The sequence below is a fragment of the Rhamphochromis sp. 'chilingali' genome (genome assembly GCF_963969265.1).
Source record: "Rhamphochromis sp. 'chilingali' genome assembly, chromosome: 10".
Classification (NCBI taxonomy): domain Eukaryota; kingdom Metazoa; phylum Chordata; class Actinopteri; order Cichliformes; family Cichlidae; genus Rhamphochromis; species Rhamphochromis sp. 'chilingali'.
In genome coordinates this window covers 18,300,651-18,324,057 of record NC_137937.1, presented here as the reverse complement: position 1 = coordinate 18,324,057, position 23,407 = coordinate 18,300,651, and the positions used below count along the sequence as shown (strand labels likewise).

Here is a 23,407-nt window from a genome sequence, read left to right as displayed (position 1 = left end):
GCACAAGGTCAGGTCGATCACGCAAGTATGGCGGCCGCATCTCACAATCAGCGTGAGGATGGGATCACTTGTCTGTGCGGGACAGAAAGCTCACTATTATAGCTTCGCCCCTTCAGAAGCTTCACAGTTCTTCTGGCTGTGTTAGGGATGGAGGGGTGTGGCGGGGGGAATCAATGCTCCCTTTCCTGAATCGGAGCTCCATGCCGCTCTATGGAGAAGGGACGTCTGTGAATAGGACCCACTCAAGAGGAATAAAGGAACCTCTCCACTGGTTTGTTTTGGAAGCTGTCTTATTGATCTGTCTACCTATGAATGAATGCCATGGCCCAGTTTTCCCGCTCATGCGGATAATGGCACTCAAGGCCTGTATTAACTGGCCTGATGTTGTTCCCAGAGAAAAGAGAGTTTGGGAGCATTTGTCATTTCATCCCTCCATCTACTCCGATAACGATTCCCACAAGAATGGAGACCCCCAAACTAAGAAAAGCAAATCGATGGCCATTGACTGCCTTAATCAATGCCTGCTTACACGAGGACATATTTTATAATTAGAGAGATCCTTAAACACAATTACAGTATGAGTAAACACTCTCATACGAAGCCCTTTTAAGCTAGAAATAAAAAAAGAATTATTTTTAACTTAATCTTTCCGAAGACCTTGAAGATTCAAAACTGAGACACTGTAAATGCAGAGGAAAGCTTTTACTTCCAAAGCAATTGGAGCACTGATTTGGACAGAGGACCTTATGTGCTTACAGTCTTCAAGTGCAGATGAAGCAGCCTCTGTATCCCCCGCCTCCCCCCATGCAATCATGAAGGCCACACCACAAAAACAGCTCTGCAGAAAAAGCCAAGGTGTATAAAAACATCAGCAATTTATTAATTTAGCAGTTTACCAGAAACCACACCTTTTTCCAATCACCAAAAAAAAAGTTATTTGCCTGTGAGAACGAGCTAAACTGGGAGTGAAACACATAATAAAATGCTTATTGTTCTTTCTAGGGTTCCTGCTGGCATCCTTTGGAAGAGAGAGTCCACAAAAGTGTAGTCTGTGTTGAGCACGTTCCTCTACTACAGTATGGGATATCACCAGAAATGTCCTGTAAAAAAAATGAGTTTCCATCTTTGGTCATCTGGAAACAAGTTTCAGAAGGTGGCATGGCCAGAAAATCAGACAAAACAAAATGCACAAGGTCGTCTTTTAACTTTTCAGAGCTTGGTCTGATCTTCTGACCATAATGAGTCAACTGCATCTTAAGTTTTGATCATTAACCGACGTCCCAGTTGTGTAAAGTTGTGTATGAAGCTACAAGGACGTACTAAAAAGGACGAATTAAAGAACATAATTTATTTAAGACTAAACTCTAAAGCAGAAATAAATACATGAAAGAACAACAGTGTGTGTAATTTGCTTTGTGAACCCAGCAATGAATAACAAACACTTTCAATGGTAACACAAACTGAAGGAGCGATGCCCGATAAGGCATCCAGTACTCTTTCGCAACCGATCAGAACCACGCCGTCAAACACAGGTTCAAAGCTGATTTTAGCCCACCACACTCTGACAATGAAAGAAAAGAGTTTGCCATTCAAATGAGAAATGTTTACAGGCCTCAATATGTGTAATAAATACAAAAAAAATACAGATCAATCAATTAAACTGGTCATTAGGATAAATTACAATTTGCTTGAGGGGCAGATTTAGACAGATTAGACAGGAGTTTAAGAAGTACAAGGAGTGAGGGGTGTTAAATCAAGTCATCAAACAAATAATTTCCATAAAAAACAAACAGAAAATCTAGAAATTAGGCAGGATTGATACATTCATTATGTGCATATTCTCCATCCTTTAAAAACACACAACTAAAGCTAAGACTTTTGACATCAGGAGCTTAGAAACGCTGATATGGTGGTTCTGTACAAAACTGAGCTGGAATTTTGAAATTACAGCTCGATTGTTTATTAAAAGCAAAAGGAAATGACAGGCCAGAGAACCGCAGCACCGTGCGATTAATCTGGCGCCACGTACCCAACATTCCTGAATAAACTGGACAATCGCATTGGCCAGTGTGTCATCTGCACAATGACTGCTTGTGCGTTTAAAATCACCCACCCCCGAGAATTACAGCATACAAAGGAACGGTAAATACTTCAATATCGTTACGTGAAGCAGAACTAGTGATTCCCTCTTTTTTTTTGTCCTTTTTCCTGTGGGGGGAAAAAAGAAAAAGCAGGAGGCGCGGTGGGGCTCGGGGTCAGACTCACTTGGCACACATTTTTAAAATTAAAAAAACAAAACATTTGTTCTGTTGGAAAAAAAAGAATACAAATCAAAGATTGTTCTCACGAGGTTAAAATCAATGAATGGATAGAAGTAAAAAGAAACAATATAAAGGCAGTAGCTTATCAACCGTTGCTGACATCATCTCCTCACCTGACCTTCAGCACAGAGCCTTGTGCTGTAGATGCAGACACAAGCGTGAACCCTGACCCTGTCCCTCCCATTGAATCATCTTCACATCTCCCACATCTTCTAAAAATGGCTCAGTTAAAACCAGGAAGATTCCAATGCAAGTATGATATCAAAACTATGCCTTTCTTTAAAAGAGTCTCTCCTCTATCTCAGTTCATTTAGACACATTTAAAGAAATCAGCTTTGAGTCAGCGAGATGTCACCCTTTGAGTCGAACACTGCTTCTCGCTGCTTTTATTACGGACGCCACAACCCGAGCAGCTATTCTGGGAACATCCCAGCCTGTCCCTCCCTCCTCTAACACAGACGCTCACCGGTTAGCAACAAACAGTAAGACTCTTCTCTGAGGCATTGCAGGAAAAAACAAAACAAACCAACAAATTATATTAAGTTTGAAAAATATGTTAAAAGTTTCAATCAAGAGACAAATGTGGACTAAGTGTGGCAATCATCAGTTTCCCACAAATGTAAAAGCACACACGCACACACATAAACAGCTGAGGTGATTGTAGATCTAGATTCAGTGACATCCTTTGGTTTAAATGCAGCTTCTTTAACGTGCATTGGGTTTAGGACCTTGAATATGCCCGAAGGACTCTTAGCATCCAGGCCCCTAGCAGCATGTATGCACTCTGTGGTTTAAATAAGCCAGACTCTTGCTGATGTGCACAATGCTGCAAAGAACCTGCATTTTCTAAGCAGAAGATGTCAAAAACCTGAAGATGCTGATGAATTAAACTCATTGCATGTGCTCTGTTGTGAACAGTTACCATGGATTCAACTCCCCTCACAAAAAAATGATGTAACTGATCAGAATTGCCACACCGATTTTCACCTAGTAAAATTAATTAATTCTATTGTATTTATTTATTTTTACAGCTCTTCCGACACACTGCTGATACCGATTACTCTTACAGTCTTGTTAAGGTTTAGAAATGTTCTTGACCAGATCAAAAGTTGTGGTCACATGTAAAAACAATGTCAGAGTTCATGGTCTATGGAGGAAGCACTGGAAGTTGAACCAGGAGCTCTGAGGATATGACTGAAGTTATTGTACTGGTGGTCAGAGAGAAGAAGGAAGGGAAAGGGGGGCGGATGTTGAGCTGTAAGTAGGCCTCCATTTGCCCCCCCCCACTCAGTCCTTTTTGATCAGGCTGTACACATTAGTTGCACTGCGGTTGTGTGTGTGTGTGCAGCTGGAGGGGGGGGTTGATGACACCAGTGGCCTGGTGATGCTATGCCGCCATGAGATACTGATGGTAGAAGAGGCCAAACAGGGAGGTGGAGAAAAGGCAGGCAGCAATCCACCAAGTGAAGAAGGAGAAGAGGCCCCGGAAAAGCAAGGGGCTGAAAACAGTCCGCAGGCCTCCCAGGGCCACTGAGAGCTGAGCTACTGATGCTCGGGCTCCTGTTTCTATCACCGTAGCTGCTGTTGGTGCTTCACCCATTATAGAGTCCGAGTTCATTTCATGGGTGCAAGGCAGGTCTTCTTCATGATAAACCCACCAGGAGTGACCACCTGTAATAATTGAGGAAAATGGGAGGGGAAAAGGAAATATAACCTGAAGTTGGAGGAAAATGTGATATTTTAAACATGAAAAAATATATATTTACCAAGCAGTAGATGACTCACCTAAGGTTTTTAGCAGCAAGGTTGTGTGTAGCAACATCACCAGGGGTGCCACATATTGTAGTGCAATAACACACAAATAGTAAAAAACACGTGCAACCTAGGTGAAAAGTAGACAAGAAAAGCACCGTTACAATAAGCTTTTTACACAAAATGTTAACACAATATCGTTCCAAATGTTTTCAACTAAGCTCATAAACTCACAGCAGCTTTTGTTTCTCTAAGCCCTATTTCATGTAGGGCAAGGACACATCGTAACAGTAATAATGAATTGATAGATCAAGCAACATCAGCAATAAAACATCTTCACATTTTAAGAGCATTTCAGTCATAAATAAAAATATTAGTTAACTACAGGGATCAGTTTTTTTGTCTGTTGTAGACTTGAATCTAAAAATCTTAACGGGATAAAGCGTTTTGTTCTATCTGTAGTTGTAGTATATTATTCAGGCTTCTTAATTGCTTCGCCTCTGCAAAACCAGCATCTTAGATCAACCTTAACAACACAGTCGCACTAAGGAGAACAGTGATTGCAAACCTTGGCAAAACCAAAATTAATAGGATCGTGTGCAGTGAACCTGCTGCCTTCACAATGGCTGCTTTGTAGACTGCAACTATTCGCAATCTGTGCGATCTTCAAAGTTAAATTTCTGTCTTGATGCACCAAAGTAACAGCAATCAGTCTGCTATCAGTCTGCAGCTGAACGGAGTCAAGTTGGAAATTGCAATAACTTTGATAAACTGTTGAAAATCACCTGTTGCACATCTGTTGTGTAAACCAGAAATCTGTCTGAGAGTGACTGCAGTTTGAGACTGCACCCAATGGGAAAAAATTCAAAGCAATGACTGGGCAACTACTCATTTCATTCCATATGCCATAGGTGATGTAATCTAAACACTCTGAATCCCTCGTTTCAGTGCTCACCTTAAGTCGAAACGGGTAGTTGCATTTTCTTACATTAAAAAAACAGAGTCGTAATTGATTAATAATGATCAATAATTATGACTAATATCATGGGAAAAACAAAAATTGCCCACCATCTTCTGCAGGTCCACAGTACTTATCCGTCCAGCTTCCTTCTTCATCTGATCCACACCCTTCTGGGCCAAGTTGAGGTAAGCCTGCAAGTGATGTCTCATCATAGCAAGCCGCAGCACACACATCAGTACGATCGCCCATAACCGCAAAGTATCATACGTCTGTTCAGTCATCCTGACAGTAACAGAAAGACAGGAGTGAGAAGAGGGGGGATGAAAGGATGGCAGTCCCCCCCCCCCGGCACACAAACTCAATACATCATGTAGCCGCTGTGCCATTTGGATGGTAGGTAAGAATGCTGAGACAGAAAGGAAAGACTGTAAGAGCAAAAAGAGTAATACACAACAAAAAAAGAAAAGTAAGAGAGGGTGAAATTGAGAAATTAAAAAAATAATGAAAAGGGGGCACTGTAACATGAAATAGGACTTAATCAGGTTTGAGTCGCTGTCAACAGCAGGAGAAAGTTCAAGACATGACAGAATTCAAACTTGTGCCACAAATGAAATACACAAACTCAAAATAAACAAAGAGAAGGTGGAAAAAAAGGGCCTTCTGTCAGGCGTGACTAAATTTGTTTAAAGTCCAAACAGAAAATGCGTGTACTTGTTGTCACTTTATCTTTGCACTGAATACAATCGTTATCTCATTTTTGTACATTCCTTTCTCACAAATGGCGTTGCTTTGTTTACATCTGTTTCGCACTACAAAAGGACACAATTGCTTTTATTTATTTTTTTTATACCTTGACAATGACGTCTCATCTCTGAGTGCCAGGTAATTAGCTTTCTAGATATCAAGGCAGTTGAACTGACTTCCCTTCCAGAGTACGGATCCGTCAACGTGATGTGTGAGACTATAGACTTCCGGGAGAATCATGATGAATTGTTTACACAGACTAAAATGTGGGCAACAAACTAGTTTACATCCGAGTTTTGTTCATATTCAGCCAGCACTGTGTTTTATTTACAAAGTCAACTTTGGACTATGATGATGTTCAAACCGGTCCAATTACTAAACTACTTATTTGATGTTGAAGTAAAAAAATAATTCCTTACGGCTCTAATTCATCCAGTTACAACACAAAGCTTAAACTGTATTTACGAGCACGGAACATGTTACTACACAACGTGTCCCATATCTTTACTTACAAAGGCACACTCTCCTTTCCCAGAGTGGGGTTCATTATGTAATCCTTGGTAATAGGCTTCACCCACAGCAGGACCATGATGAGAGGGGACAGGAAGTTGATATGAAGCAGAGTCCTACAGAAATAAACACAATACTTAAAACCAAGGAAACTCATTTTCCCCCCCTTCAGAATCATCTATGAATTCATACATTATAGAAAACTGAAGACATCAATGAAATAATCAATTTTTAAATGTTAAGACTGCGAGAAATAAAGTCCACACTACGAACATAACTTTCCCCGCGAGTGGTGAGAAGATAACCAAGACACACATTTCGAAGGAATGGAGATAATCCCTGCTGGTGACAGGGTCTGAAGATGTAAGCTCATGACACTTAAGTAGGGGAATGGAAGAGGAAGCCATTTTGGGGAGTCTGCTATGCCAAAGTGGATTATCTGAATGCGATGTGCTCCCTGCTCTGTACCCCCTATCATGGTCAGAGGCATCCCACCCAGTGAGTTCTGAAATGGAAATCTGCCTCAATTGAGCAAGCCTTCATCTGACTTGCAGGGTGCTCTCTTAAATTTGACACACTCTGAATAGTAGGAGACAAGTATTACCGGGCTGCACTTGTCCTCTTGATAGTCCAAGATAGGATAGTTTAATAGTTAAGCATTGTTTTTGTGGCCAATTTAAGCACATCCCATATGAAACAGGTCTAACGTAACAAATACATTAAACAAAGGTTAGAGGAAATCAAAAACACTGTCTTACCTCAAGGCAACGAGTAACTACATCTGGAAGGTCCATTCTTTCATTTATTAATATATTTTGTATATTTTGTAATGACACCAGAGTGGCAAAAAAATCTGTATAGAGACCTTCAGCCATTGTTTATAGGCTCATCTCTATCTGTTCTTCACTGGAGGGATTCTGCACGACACAGCCACAAGTGTTCCTTGCAAGGTCCACGTTAAACACGACGGGCCCCATCTGATCCAAACAAATTCATTTTGGTTTAATCTGCCCAAAGAATAGGCTGCCAATATGAAGCAGGCTTCGTTTCATGACTGTCTGCAAAGTTTAATCTTGCAAATAATACTAGGTAATCAAAAACTCTAATGCAACTTCTGCTCCAACATTTGCTCAGTATCATCTACGGAGTAGAGAACTGAGTAGCTCAGGGCTTACAGATTAATGAAAGCAGATTAAACAAGGTCAAAAATGAGAAAACTGCGGTAACAGAAGGTTCTTTATAACCATATGACCTTAATTGTAAACTATCTTATTCCAGCAGCCACTTTCTTTTTCAGTTTGCTACTTTGAGTACTGAATTTGTACATCTATCCTTGAAGAGCTACCTCGTCAGGCCAGGACTCTGCAGTCTATTTACACCTACAGGCCAGTGGACACGCTTTCAATGATGAGGATGTACACATCCTGGACAGGGAGGAACGCTGGTTCGAGCGCGGAGTCAAGGAGGCCGTTTACGTGAAAAGGGAAAGACCATCTCTGAATCGAGGAGGGGGTCTGAGGGTACATCTTTCGCCATCTTACAATGCTGTGATTGCAGCCATTCCCCAACTCTCTGTGATGGTGCTCAGGGTCATTGATCAATGGTTATGAGAATTTGCTTAATTATGATGAAGGAACTGACCTCCCAGCCTATTGTTCCTTTAGTGGTGCTAGTTTCAGGCATTGTGCAAATGTACTGTTTATAAGATTGGGGAAACCTGCAGTCAGCTGAGACTGAAGAAGTCACTTGGATGAGCGACGAAACGTTTTTCCCACTGAATACGCTACGTCCAGATGAACAGAATCAACTTTCTATCTATCCGTTTTGTTTGTAACTCTACACGAGATTAAATACTTTACAGCTCCAAATAGCACAGTTATCTTACCAGGTGAAACAAAGAAGCATATTTTTAATTGATATTTGTCTGCCAGCAATGCTACATAAAAACTAAAAGGAAAAATTTTATAAACTCTAGTGATACTTTTTTTAAAACTGTAAAACGGAGTATTGGTTCTTTGTATTTCTAGTTTTAAGATCAAACATTTAACATCTAAGGGGTATACGTATTATTGCTGTCTATAAAAAGGGCTACTGACGTATCTACAAAGCACAGAAGACTCACTGTGTAAATTTGGTTGTAGTTAGGTTGAGTGCATCTAGGTGCATTTGGGCCAACCGTAGACCAGGGAAAGTTAGAAACGCTCCGATCAGAGAGCAAAGCAGTGCCAGGATCAACTTGAAGGTGAGCTTAGATATGGGACCCCTGTGAAAGAGAAAATCCACGTTACTTATAACGGTCATTTTACAAGTCGTAAAGAATCTATGACAGCGGAGGAAAGAAACAACAACACTGATGTTACACTTACTGGGAGTCGAGGCCTTGGTGCTCCAGAAACTGTTGAGCGCTGTCAGAAAAGTTTTCAAAACCTAGAAAGGAAGGCGTGTTCAACGGTGAGCAATATTTTTATTACACAAAAAGAAAGCTATGGTGCAGAACTGACCTGTCTCCAGACCAAACTCCAAGTAGTTTTCAGTGACAATGAGAATGGCCATGGCTTTAACAAAAAAGAAGAAAGCAAAAGTAATGCAGAGTGAGCGCTCGCCGCTTTCTTCCAGCTTGAAGTAATGGGCAGTTAGAGAAAAAAGCGTCTTACTGTACAGTGCACAGTTAAGGAAAACATCTCAAAAAGCACAATGACATAATCAGCTAAGACAAACTACTTTGCCTAAACTTTATCCTTTTGTCAAATTCAAAAGAAATACACAACAATATGCGATGAACAACGTGGATATTCACCATGCAAACTATTTTTCCTCTTTACAGAAGAACACAGTCTGTGGATACTGAAAGACCCGTGTGAACCCTCACTCATTTAAAGTCACACAAACCCTGCTAGCTGGTATGTGTGGAGAGTGGATCTCTGGTGCTTTGGCACCGCTGCATATGACTGAAGTGATGAAAATATTTATACTATTTTGCAGTGACTTTGCTCTGATGTTCACAGAGATGAAATCCTTGGATTCTGGAACATATAAGGTTACAGTGTGGCATTCAATCTCTTTCACTCAAAATCAAGAATAGCATTCAAACAAGTGGGTTTTCTTTTTACCTCTCCAACCTTCATTTGTACTATAATGCTCACTAGATAAAAGTTAAAAGCATGTGTGCACATTTGCTATATGTATAAGTGACATCAAGTGACATTATGTATGAGATCAGAGCTGTTCTACAGTATGGCAGCCACATGTAGTTTGGCCTACTTTCGTTAATTAAAGGCCATGCATACTCTGACAGCTGTGATGGAGCTCTGGACTACAGATGGCCACTTTGAAACAAATTATTTAACTGTAGCTTCTAAACTGTGACAGTTCACCTGTCTAATGTGAAGAAAAACACACAAGGTGATCTGCTGTTAGAGATAGAACAGATTTACTGATCTACTCCTACATGTGTAAATATATGCAGCACTTTTGCTTTGGAAACCCTCACAGATGGCTCCCCGTTTGATGCTGTAGAAATGTCATAAACTCAGAAAAAAATACTTAAATTTCACCAACATCATACTTGAAAGGCATTCTGTGATTCTGGAGTTGTCCGTGTATACCTCTGGCAGCTGAAAGCATACAACTTGTCTTTCGCTCTGTGTAAGATGAGCAACTCACAGGGATGCAACGGAGAAATGTACAGACAGCAGGAATCGTAATCATGAGCTTGCCTGTAAAATTGAATGCATGCAGTTTAACCCTGTGTTGAAAGTGATATGTAAATTTTACAAGGTCCGCCCTCATAAGACTGTTGACCAGGTCCTCATTCAGACATGAAGCTGACGTGTGCGGATGCTGTCAGATTAATGAAAAGGAGAGGTTATGAGAGTATTTAAACTTGTCACCAGGGCTGAAATGGGGAAAAAACTGAAATCATGTGTCGAATTAACACATATCCCCTCATCTTCAGCTTTCATCAGTTTCCTTTTCCCCAGGCATACCAGTATGTTGGGCTGTGAAAATTGGGCCTCCAATCGCCAGTGCAGGCAGGAAATGACACACCGTCTGACCACAGTGAGCCACATCTGACCTGGAGAACTGGAAACATTGATCCCCTTGGTCGGTGGCAAGGATAATGTATATTATTCAGCACAGCAAATAGCAGGAGGACGATAAAGGCAATGGGAATTCGAACCAGGAGAATCTTTACCTCTCATTTCAGTGCCATTAGTCTCCTCTGTTGCATTTACATAGCACATTGAATCTCTGTTATAGACATGTTAACCTATGTTGACCTACATATTTCTTGAGTGGCCACTTATGATCGGATCTGAGCTGCCCAATCTACATCTAAATAAACACATACATCAGATCCTCACAAAAAACAGAAGCTTGCTGTTTTTAGCTGGCTGGAGGAAGTAAAACACTGACAGAAGCTACAAAAGGACAAGAAACCTTGGGGGGGGGGGGGGGGGGGGGGGGAACAAAAAAACACTGTTTCTTCACGTTTTTTGCCCAAGATAGCACACTTGTAACAATACTGCTAATGTTGAACTGACCATCATTTGATGTCAGACTATCATCTGTGGTGTCAGAACACAAAAGTCTTGATAACGATGTATAATCATAACACCGTCTAACGAGTTCTAATGAATCCTAATGACAAAGCAGCCACTATCAAGTGTTAGGTTTGATCTTCTGACATGTTTACATTCGGTGGTCTAATGTCACAGTTAACAGGAAATAAAGAGTTTGGACTGCATTATTATTTTTAACAAAAGTCTAAGTAAAGGCAACACAGTATGTGTAACCGGGCAACACCAGCAAGCACTAAACGTAAAATAGAAAATTGCTTAAAAAAACCGGTGCAACATGATGAACAGCAGGTGCTGTACTGATGATTGCCTATGACAGTCTGCATATAAAGTTGAAATGTGCTAATGAATGAAAGAATATTTTTGTTATGCTAAATTTTATAATTGTGTAACCTTTTCTTACTGTCAGCATATTATCAAATAAAAAGCTAGTTCACACAACAACACTGAAAAAAAAAGAAAAGAATTAATAAAACGTAAAGACTGACTGATGTAAGGATACACAACAAAGGCGAGTACTAGTAGGCACCAGACCACACTGATGTTCATCTCTCCCGAGGGCTGAGCCACACTGTAGTACAGCTCTGTTATCAGATAAACCACAGTTGCTGCTACTGTGAAATCCACAAGCCACTGGAACTCTGGGAAGTAGTGCAAAGCTGCGGACATAAAGTACATAATTAAATCAACACTTTCAATTACAAAACAGATTGTATTGCACAGTATTTACAGGCTGTGGGAACAAACAGTCAAGTTACCTAATGTGTCCACTTCTGTGATGCATTTCGTCTCCAGCTGTAAGTCTATGTCCTTGGGGACTGTTAGGGGCTTACTGTCTATGTGACCATTGTACTTCCTTGAAAAGGAGTGACAGAACAACAACTTGGGTGAGAAAGGGAGAAAAAAAACTGGAACAGAGTCAAGATTTATGGTAAAGCATTTTTAAAGTAAAAGAAACCGGAATAACAGTAGTCTGAACTGAAAACTCTCATCTGAACTCTCTTTTAGGCAAGAAGAGAATCCATGACAGCTAAAAGCTTTACTTATGAGATCCAATGCAGCTCAAGCATTCAAAATTTCATTACCAATACTAATGTACTCTCCCACGACCCAGTCTGGCAAAATGTAGGCAACTCTAAATCGCTAATAACAAGTGAATGGAGAGCTGCTCTTTAATGTTGAAAAACTGTCTGAGGGCCTCCTTAGTTTTGGACTGCTGGCTGAACAATACCATTCTAAGACTCAAAGACCAAACATGCCCTAGATAGATTTAATTTCTGAGGCACCTGACAGGAAAAAAGGGGCTCAGCTACACCCCTGGCTGAGGGAGTTGGACGCTTAACAAAGAGAATTGAGCTGCATGGCACGAGCTGGCCAAAGGACAGTGGTCCCTCTTTTTCTTCTAGAGATTACTGAGCATGTGGTGATGATAGCCTTGACCTGCCTCATACAGGGTCAAAGAAAGGACTGTGCTACAAAAACCGCCTTAAGTTGAGAGATGGACACCATGTGGAACAGTAAGGATTAACCGTCACCGGTGACTTTAAATTCACATTTAAAATGAAGAGTACAAAGGCAATTCGTTTGTATGGCCCAACATACACCTGCAGCTCTAGAAAAATGAATAGCATGGGTTTTTTTGTTTGTTTGTTTGTTTAATGCAAAGTAGTCTCAAAGCAAAATTTGACACTTCTAGTATTAAGGCTTGACATCTGACCCCTTTGAATTGATAATGCCTTTTAGATTTCAGAGATGATGCAATTCTTTTCCCCTAAAACAGTCCAAATAGTAACACCTACCCCCCTTAAATGTCCAACTTTCCTCATATCCACTGGACAGGACCACTTAGATGAGCTGTTCTTAAACCCAATGAACAGCCATGGAGGAACAAACCAGAAGGAAATCTGTCTATTTTATCTCCTTACTTCAAAAAATCCTTAAATGAACCACATAAACACATCTTTGGCACCTCCTCTTTGCCTCTGCTATTCCCCGCTACCAAACAATAGCCTTCATTCGCACCCTTCCTTCCAACCTACCTGTCTTTCCTTTTCTGTCCTTTTTGTTTCCCAGCTAAGCTCCTCAACTCATCTTCCGTAGGGTGCTGGTACCACCGCAAACTGCGAACAAAGAAAAGAACAGCCATGTGACTTTGTACTCAGAGTAGTAGACGGGGAAAAAAGACAGTTTTAAAGCACGTGCAAAGTACATTTGTGACAAAGACACAGCCATTCTAACACACTCTCTCACACTACAAGAAGACTGTTGATTTATGTATCTATGTATTTTCTAATTTATGTGTTCCAGGTGCAGTATGTTAGTTTTTTTCTAACAGGAGCAACAGTTGGTGCTACACTGTGTATTTCTATATGTATCCTTTTATTGTATTTTGTTAATTTCCCCAGTATACCCCCCTTCTTTTTTTCCTGCCTGTCCTGCCTTAGAAATCGTCATACTATACCACATATAATGAATAACCAAAATAACACAAATAGAAATAAATAAACAGATAAAAGATTCACATGTTGCTGTTCTTGCAAAAGCAAAATGTGTTTGGCACATTTAAATCATAATTCTGATTGTAAAAGCTGCCAGACAGGACAGGATTTAAAAAAAGGAAAGAAAAAGAGAAAAAAAGCACGCACAAAGGAAAAAAAAAATGACTGACTGTTGCTAGATTTGATGTACATTTGCTAAGACACCCAGCATAAAATAGTATATGTTGACTATGAACTATGGAAGGCATAGGCAAGTAATTTGGGGTTAAACATGTACCATAAGAAAACTGGGGACTATATAATCAATTGTTCATTCATTTCCCTTTCCCAACAATCAAAGACGATTCGTCTACTGTTAAAACTTTAAATTGCCTTACATTACTCTTCAAAAATGCTCTTTTAAGTGGTGACATTAAGTCTAGATTGTATGAACATGACTCAAAGCCTCAATTTATAACATCTCTAAGCTTTATGATGAACTTAGAGAACACAAAAGCGCGCACTAACCAGACATATCGCAAAGATTCACTTCACATAAGCGACGCTAATACACATCTAAAATGCATTTATAAGAGCTTTTACAACAGAAAGAGTATTTGTCCTTAAGGACTAAGCTTGAAATAAGACCTAATTCAGGAGCATCCCTTTAAAGACAAAGACCCTCCTTAACTTTGTTTAGAAACTCTCTTGTTAGCGCATCTTGAGAACTACTGTGAGGTGGAGGAGGATAGAAGGAGCAAAGCTTGCTTTTTTTACATTCTATATTTATTTACTTATTATGGAAAAAAGTAATTGCAAAATATTCTGAGGGGACAATGCTCTGCTTAGGGCAAACAGTTCTGAAAATGTTGCAACGGTGCCCTAAAAAAAGCTTATTAATTATTAAAGATGTTCCAAAAAGCAGTTTTCTCAAAAACATATGTGGCACTAGTTAGAGGAAATGAAGCGCACCCTATTTCTGTCCTTTCAGGTCACCCCAATATTTTGCCGACCTTTGGTCTTTGATCAAAATGCTTCCGAAAGCTTTAGAGTCTGAGTAAACATTTTGATCCCGATTGTTTGGAACCCTTTTTGAAATAAACTTCCCAGGAGGCAACTAAACTGCCTGCAGCACTTAAAGAAACAGCATGTAAGAGAGTCTACATTACCTGCCACTGCAGAGTAGCCATCTTGCCAAGGAATAATGAGGTATGATTTTCTGAATTACACTGGCCATTACCATGGTAACCACAAGCTGCACACCGATCACACCCTGTGGAAAAAGGATTGGATTTAAATCACATTTAAAGAAAGAATAATTACGCATGCCATACAGCCGCTACAAAACAAGCTCAGCATGACCTAGAGGTTCATCGCTTCAGTATTATTTAGACAAGCCCAGCTACACCTAAAGCTACAAAATGTGTAGAATGTGAAAATACATCATTTAAAAGGCCAACAGAAATTTACAACCAAAGGGGCGCTGTGGCAGTCTTTTACTGTTCATTAAAACCAGAATACTGACATCGTAAGTGCTTTAACATCATTGACACCTTGATTTATGTGTCTTTTTTGACACTCTGGTTAATGCTACTTCAACACTTGTTTGATTGGTAAAGCTACAATTTGCAAGCAGCGGTAGATGTGATGGAACAGTAAAGACAGACAGAGAAATCTTCATCTTATAGTTACTGAAAACCTTTTTTTCCTCTGTTTACCACCTAAGCAGTAGTCCTTTTATGTACAACTCTGGTTGTATTAGGCCATCATAACCAGCCAGTCAGTTGCATTATTTCATAGTACTGCTTGATGTTTAGTATTTGTTATTTATTTAATTCATTAGATCAGGAAATAAAGAGAAATGTATTGCATTTATGCAAATTTAAAGGTTGTAAGAAAGCTTGTAAAACATTTTATAATGACCAGAACTGATTAGTCATTTACTGTGCCTGTCTCTTCTTCTATATCACAATTAAACACAATCTTGTAATGTCTTAAGTGAACATAGAAGCTAGAGTATAAAAAATATGGGGTGATGTGTAACATTTAAATAAAGCAGACTCCAAATACAATTTTTCAGATACAATTTTAAAGCCTATTTTTATTTGAAAGCAGCACAAAGGCAACAATTCAATTGAAACTGCAAAGATTTCTAAGAAAATATGTATTTTCTTTGAAATCTCTGCTCATTTGTAATTTCATGGCATCAACACCTTATGAAAGGTTCCCCACCATTTACCTGAAATAAAAGGAAGTCACTGAAATTGTTTTATATAGAGTCACCAGCCCATAAAACTTCAAGCACTCTCGTAACTTCAGCATACATCCCCAGCTGGCTGGCTAATTCAAATATCTGCTTATTTAAAAACAAAAATAATAATATTTTGTTTTACAGCATTTTAACAAAGTGTTGTACTCTGTAAGTAACCTAGGTTACTTCACTGTGATGTGATTTTAAAATAACTGACATAAAACTGCAGCACTTTTTGGAACATATAAAAAACAAAACAAAACAATGTTACTCTTTAATTTGTTACTTAAACATCCAATCAGAAAAAATCATCCATGCATCCACTTTCTTAACCACTTAGCTGATTTAGGTCACATGCTACAGAATACTGGGTACACCCTCAATAGTTCACCAGCCCAGTGCAGAACATGGTAAAATCAAAGAATGCACAATTAAGCTTAAAATGATTTTGCAGTTTAGAACATTTTATTTTCCTAAAAGCAGATATCTTTTTAATATTTTACTAGGTTTATAATATATAATATAATAATATTAGTGTAAATGTAATTTTATCTTGACACAAAACACAACAAGCTATTGAATTCTTGCTCTAGTTGCCGGATGTTGAATTTTATTGCGTTTTGGTTCATTAGTGCTAGCCTACCCCAGACATTTCATTTTTTTTATTAAAGGTATTTAATTTGAGATTAGTTTCTGTACTGGGTCATTGCGGTCAAGCGTGTGCAGGCACAGATATCAATGGTTCCTACTGATTGCCAAAGAGAAGCCAACCCACTGATCTAAGCCTACATTGAGAGGATAAAAGCGCAGCATGATGGGAACGATTCTGGCTCCTTAAGCCTAAGTGAATATTGATCCAAGTGTGCCAGGTTGCTATTAAGCTTCTTGCTTAATCTTTGGATACCTTACACAGAAGCAAAGGCTCATGGCAACACAGACATTATGACAAATGGTGCAGAAAAAGTGGCAATTAATTTACTCTTATTGTATTTTTTAATGTTTACTTTAAGATAATTTATTATAACTTAAATTGTAGATTATGAAGCAGTAACTCTGATAATCCAACTTGGAATGGGAATCTGTTTGGAGTGTCTGCTTGTTGCAATAAAAATGTCAATATTTGTCACCACTGTACCAATACTCCTATTGATTTTTCTTCCAATACATATCTTTTTTCACACTGCTAAAGAATATAGGTAATAAGAAATGCTATCACTTTATAAGTACATTCACAACAAATGATTTGTGAATCATTTGGAATGATCACGATTGATGTATTGATGACTTATTAAATGGAGATGCAAGTCACAGTTATACAGATCAGCTGTACGCTTAATGGCCTAAGAATAATGTATATAAATACATACATGAATGTATGCACTATATCTACAGAGCTGAGTAATCTTTGACAGTTTATTTAGAGAAACGATGTGAACCACCATACTAACATCTTTCAGTGATCTACACTCAATAAGAAGATGAGAGGCCTGATGAGAATTTAGAGGAAGAGGAACCTTGACAACATACAATCTCCAGAATAACATCTTGACCAGCTGGCAAGTGGCTGCTGGTGGTTGCCAGGTAAAACTGGTCAAAAAGAGTGTAATTGGGTTGGTTACTGACATATTGCCGGGACTAAAAAGTAGTTTACATAGAAGACACTGACTTGTTTGCAAACACTTGCCAAGTTCTAATCGAGTGTCTCTTCTCACAGACAGATGGGACTTTTGTGTGTTGTTTTTGTTTTTTGTAGAAACAAACATGATGCAGCATAAAGGGGGTTCCCCACCAAAATGTTTTTGTCTGGCGCATTCAAATATTTTAATTAATAAAGTTTCTAATAAATGTACTTGGAATATTAGCAAGAAAGAAAAATGCATTATATACACTTATAATGGCCTGTAGGTATCAAATACATCAAATCAAAAAATATTATGAGCTCAAACTAAATTTGAAATAGGTTTCACTTACAAAACTGCATGCTGAAAAACAACTAGAAATTGATAGCTAGACAACCAGAGATTAAGAATGACAAAGAATTCACATTTGGGCTTACACGGTAATCCTCAATCTGAGTTTACATTATCAACAATTTAAGGCTAAACATAACCCTGTGCCCTGATTGGAATCCACTTAAAAATTTACATAAAGCCATAAAGATTATTTTAACATACTAATGGTCAAAGAGTTTTAGCCGCAACAATGACAACAAACTGATTCTCTTTATATTTTAACCTTCAAAACATGCAAACATGCAATTTCTGCAATGTTACAACTCAATGTAAGTATCTGAAAATAAATAGCATTTGATGAGCTTTGTTTACAGCTAGCTGAAAGTGTTAAACAGACATCCGCTTCCAAGTTTGGACGACAAACATTTATCACAATGACAAAAAGCAACACATATTACTAGTAAATGTATCGCCAAGCAGGACCGGACTAAATAGCAACACACCTGTCTCTGAGTGATGGTTAAACCCATGTCAGGGTGAACTTGGTGTGTAAGGAGGAAATGAATAACACCTTGACAGCACAAGTGATACTGGCAGACATATACATTGGACCTAGATTTTATATTGGTCATGGGAATCCCTAGTGTCACCCAGCATGGGGTAAGCTTCAAAAGCTGAAGTCAATACCTCTTCTGGACTCACATAGAGGAGAGTGGGTGCCATTTATTTGGCAATTATTCTCACTTAGATGTGACGCGTGACCAAACACAACCTCTCTCACTCGGGACATTTTTTTTCATGTGAGTAATGGTCATGCTATATAGGTCAAAAGCACACACTCTTAGTTTGGTGGATGCTGACCACACTCTGTGGGAGACCTGCAAGGATCTCAGGCCTGAGGGAAATTGAGCCAGCATGGACTCCCTTATCTTGCCCAGTCCGCTTGACCCCCTCCACAGAACAACCAAATGAAATCTGTAGGGGGTGGGGAGTGGGAACTGCAGCGATAAACACTATCTGTAAGAGCTCAAAAACCTCACTACTATTTTACAGATGAAACTAACTTTAAAGCAGTGAAACCCTGTACTGACCAGCACTTCTCCAGTGTCATTCATCTTCACTATATACTGCTGGGTGTATTTAAAATCTTCAGCTAGTGAGGGTTCCAGAGGTCCAAGAACAAAGTTTGTAATATAAACATTGCAGCATATGATAGAGATGTTCCATATGTTGATTATAAAAACAAGTCTAATAGTAACACTAGATACTTGATGAATGAATCAGGGTGCGAATTACAGAATGCAATATACAAGGACGGTACAATGCCTATTCATTGTGTCAATACAGCAAATCCACAATACTTGATGCACTACATGATGATTACCTATAATACACTGCAATATATTTGTGAATTTCAATATTTGCTGCATTGTGTTGTCATTATATTCAATTTTAATTATGCGTCCAATTAATTATTCCTGTATGCTGGTGTCCATCATTTTACTCATGCAAGTAAACTTCCATTACGTTTACCTCCCCTTATCAGTAAGCACCATCATGAAGAGACGGGAAGTTGACTCTTGTAAGTCAAATTGGTGTGGTGAGGGGGGGGCGTAAAAGTCAATTCAGCTCTTAACCTTGAGCCAACCTTTGAAAGTATTTTGAAGGTTACTACAACTTATCAACTAACCAAATATAGATAAACATAGTTATAGAACTGTTAATAAGCATGTTAATACTTAATGAGTCAGTCACTTGTTAACGGTTAGTTCAAGAAGTTCAGACTCAGTTCTGTGCCTTTAAGGCACATCACAGCAGATACAGTCAGCTGCATTAACCAATGAAGATACAAATTGTACCTGCAGGAGGTTATGCAAATTCTATCTCTATTATTTTAAAAACCTTTCCTTTACTCTGTTTCTTTTTTAAAGAAGGCAAAATCCTTTCACTAGCTTTCAATAGGAAATACATTTTCATGTTTGACACTCCATCTTACTTTTACTTAGGTGATGCTGTGTTAGAACTTGAGATACTTTTATAAATCCACGGCTATTGATCCAATAAGGACTGCCCAATCGCTTGACTTATATAAATATAAATGTCATTACAATTGTACGTACAGCGGGGTTGAATTTATAATTTAATGTGAAAAAAATGTTTTGGGGGGTAGTTTTCATCTCCTTCCCGAAATTATCTTGCCAGCTGAATGGTAAGCTAACTGCTAATTATATGGTATATACGACCTACCTTCAAAGTCCCATATGCAAAACTAGTAAATGACAATAACTGCAAACAGTGTATGTGAGTGGACCCTACTTAACAGCATAACATATATGTATATACTATATAATATGTACTACTCCATTCACTACTCTGCTGTCACCGTTTTAACTTACAAGCTACACTGACCTGCCGACTACAAGCATTTGCTCTGGCTAGCAAGCTAAGCTAACATCCCACTGCAGTCACAATAGCAAACGGCACAAAAAGTAAAACGCTTCAGAGTCAAGGTAAACATTTACATGAAAGCTGATGTTAGAGGCTGGAGACCTATCAAAGAAGTGAGACAAAACATATATAGCGTTGCGTTCAGGTGCTCGCTGTCATACTCACCATGTTGATGCAGTGCAGCTAAAACGAACTCTACCCCGGCAACACTGAGCTCTCCGACTCGGAAATCAAGCGGCGAGGAGCACATAAGCGCTTCCTACGATTCTAATACACAAAAAGAAGAGGTTTCTCATTCAATTTGTCACCGTATCTGTTCATACACCCCTACATTGTCAAGAAAAATCAATGGATTCTGCCTCCGCTCCCAAGTATTTTCAACTGCAGTAGAGGTCACATTAAAACTCTGGGTAAGGAGGTGTCCACAGATGTGCCTGTGTGCCGAACGTAAAGTAGGAAAACTGAAATTATTCACATAATCACAAACTGAAATAAAAACGAAACTATAAAAGTGCTAAGATATAATTGTGAATTCAAATTTTAGCTTTCGCTAAAGCACTACAAAAAGTCCGTACTTTTTTGTAGGATTCGACAAGGCGACTATACGTACATATCAGGACCGCCCCAACCGGAAAAGCGCAAAGAATCAGTAGTACACGGGACAGAAGAAACTGAGGACACCGTGTTTGTGTTTAAGGTTAACAGAGGAACGTTTACAGCTTCGCAGACTACACCTATTACTTTTACATAAATATAAATGAGTGAATGAAAGGAGGGGTAAATAATGCAACAGATTATCAACACACCTTTTAGTTATGCTGGCATTTTTTGCTAAACTACATCATAAAACTCATAATTAATATGTGTGTCGTGCGTATGGGTCTTTCTTTTCAGCGAAAATTGTATCTGCCACAGCAGATTATCTGCCTCCATCTCACTCTATCCCTAGCATCCTCCTCTGTCACACCAACATGTCTGCATGTCTTTTTTACTACATCATTGTTCCTCCTTTTCTCGTGCCTGGCAGGAACAGTGCTCGACCTGAGCTGTCGCCCTGATGTATATATTTCATATGTTGTTCATTCTGTTCAGTTCCAGTAAAAACTTTTGCGTCTTCAGCTCTGACTCCAGTCTTTTTTTGTGTGTCATTGCCATTGTTCCAAGCCATGTATCATAGCGGGTTTCACTACCATCTTTTAAATCTTACCCTTTACTCTTGCCGCTACACTTTTGTGACAAATCACCCCTGACACGGCTCTCTTCTCCAACTCTTTTGTGCACTGTCCATTGCTTTGGATGGTTGACCTCAGGTATTTAAACTCACCTACCTCTGCTCCTTGTGTGTTGACTCTCTCCCTCTCATTCACTCATATGTATTCTGTCTTGTTTCTGCAACTTTCATTCCTCTTCTCTCTGGTGCCTACCTCCACTTCTTCAGACTGTCTTCCATCGACTCCTTATTCTCACTACATATCACTTTATCATCTGCAAACTCCTGCTTGACCCCATCTGTGTATAAAGTTTGTTATAAATAATAAAACATTTAAAAAGGGAATATTTTCAGAAATTGTGCTTTTCATAACTTAAAAATAAAAAGTACCATCTCTAGGCAGTGAATATTGATCACATATTAATTAAAAAAAATAACTTTACATAAGTTAATTTCTTAAGTTAAAACATATCAGAGATTATGTCGCCCTTCACCTGTCTGAAGTTTGGGTAATCTTGTGCTTTAAGACCTCAAAAACAAATTTTTAATGAGTTCTGTGAGTTGGCAGGCTCTGAAATTTGATTGAATAGTGGCTGCGTGATGAAGTTAAATATAGGTAAGAGTAAACAATAAAGAGTACTCATACACACTGCAAATGAGGGCAAGCCCTCAGTAACAAAATATAGTTTTTAATCTATGAATTGCACCATTTTTTCTACACAACAACACGTGTATTTATTGAAAAGTTTTCCAGGCCATTTTAGAGTTCTCAATTCGTTGGCTGGCTATCTTAATCTGGGAAGGTGGGACTATCTATACATCCATTCATCCATTTTCTTCAGCTCCAGATTCAGTGTCCTGGCGAGGCTGAAGCCCATCCCACCTGTCACAGGACAAAATGCAGGATACAGCCTGGACAAGTCACAGTCTCTTGTTGTGCAATACTTATAATGGGTGAAAAGAGAATTCTCTGGTCTCAAATGAAGCACAGGTGAATATTATACTTAACTTACTTAATTGTAATGAAAGTTTACCCTCAAAGTTTTCTAACTGTTTGTATTTCTTTTTCTTTTGGTGGCGATTTCTTCTGGATGGTGCAAGTAGATAGCACACTTTTTTCTCCACAGGTCTCTTCTGCTGTGGTGTTGTTGTTGTCCTCCCATTACTTCGCCTCCATAGATCACAATATCACTCTTAAATTGTAGCTCACTGCAGATAAACTTACATGGTCACCTGTAAATGCAGGACTTGAAGTATAATGCAAAATTTTTTAAAGAGTGCTTTTTCAACTTTAAATATATTTGGTCTCATAATTAATGCTGACAGTCCTCCCAAGGTGGTAAATAGCATAGATCCCAATAAAAAATAAAAAATATTAATAAATACATAAAAAACAATTGAATCAGGTGCAGACTGTCAGTCCTGTCAAATCAAACAAAAAGAGCATTTTTCTTTATTATTTTTAACATTTTGTTTAAGTTTTTTTCTTTCACATACAGTATTTAGGTATAAGCAAGACATACCACGTGCAAAATGTAATTATGTTGCTCTAATCATTAAATAAAACACACTTGGTACTTTCTATTTACGGCATGAGTCGTAGCGTGATCAGACATAACACAACTGTGCATTTGCGCACCTTTACATATGGAATGCCGTGTATGACAACATGTGGGTATATTAGAGCCAGGGTGTATTTGCACATGCGCATATATTGACTAAGCCCTCCTCTCTTATTGCAGGGATACATACCCCACCCCCTTGATGCATTGTGCTAGCCCCTCGTGGCACGACACATGGATACACACAATCCAGTGGTGTACAGGCACACTGGCTCAGCCTAGTCTGTGGCACGTTTTCCATTCGGCCAAGGCCCCGAAATGTCTCTCTGATAATTGGTGTTATAATTGCTGCTAAACTAATAGTGATATAAATGAATACAATCACGTTAAAGCAGTAGGAAGTCATATGATGGCACACATATATGCCCATGAAATTCATCATCAGCATTTCACAAAAGCAGCTAAAGCAGCTTTAAATAGGGTTGGGGGCTTTTTCAGAATCTGGGTTATTCCATACATTTCACACTGATTTCCTTTTCATTTATAATTGAAGGGAGTCTCGTACTGTACATTCTCCCTGTTGTATTCCATATCACACTCAGCACTATCGCTCCTGCTGTTTGAACTCTGTTCTCTCTG

The 23,407-nt window shown here is 38.9% G+C and overlaps 1 protein-coding gene across 1 annotated transcript; it reads right to left on the bottom strand.

Annotated features, from left to right (window-relative positions):
* Positions 1 to 1,333: 1,333 nt before the first annotated feature.
* On the bottom strand, positions 1,334 to 20,457 carry tmem161b (transmembrane protein 161B). Its single transcript, XM_080895128.1, has 12 exons — positions 20,162 to 20,457; positions 14,515 to 14,618; positions 12,908 to 12,988; positions 11,627 to 11,724; positions 11,371 to 11,527; positions 8,790 to 8,941; positions 8,655 to 8,715; positions 8,411 to 8,551; positions 6,291 to 6,404; positions 5,142 to 5,316; positions 4,107 to 4,203; positions 1,334 to 3,992 (listed from the first exon to the last, which is right to left on the bottom strand). The coding sequence occupies exons 1-12, from the start codon at positions 20,162 to 20,164 to the stop codon at positions 3,709 to 3,711; spliced, it is 1,467 nt and encodes a 488-aa protein (XP_080751254.1). The 5' UTR covers positions 20,165 to 20,457; the 3' UTR covers positions 1,334 to 3,708.
* Between the last annotated feature and the right edge of the window lie 2,950 nt (positions 20,458 to 23,407).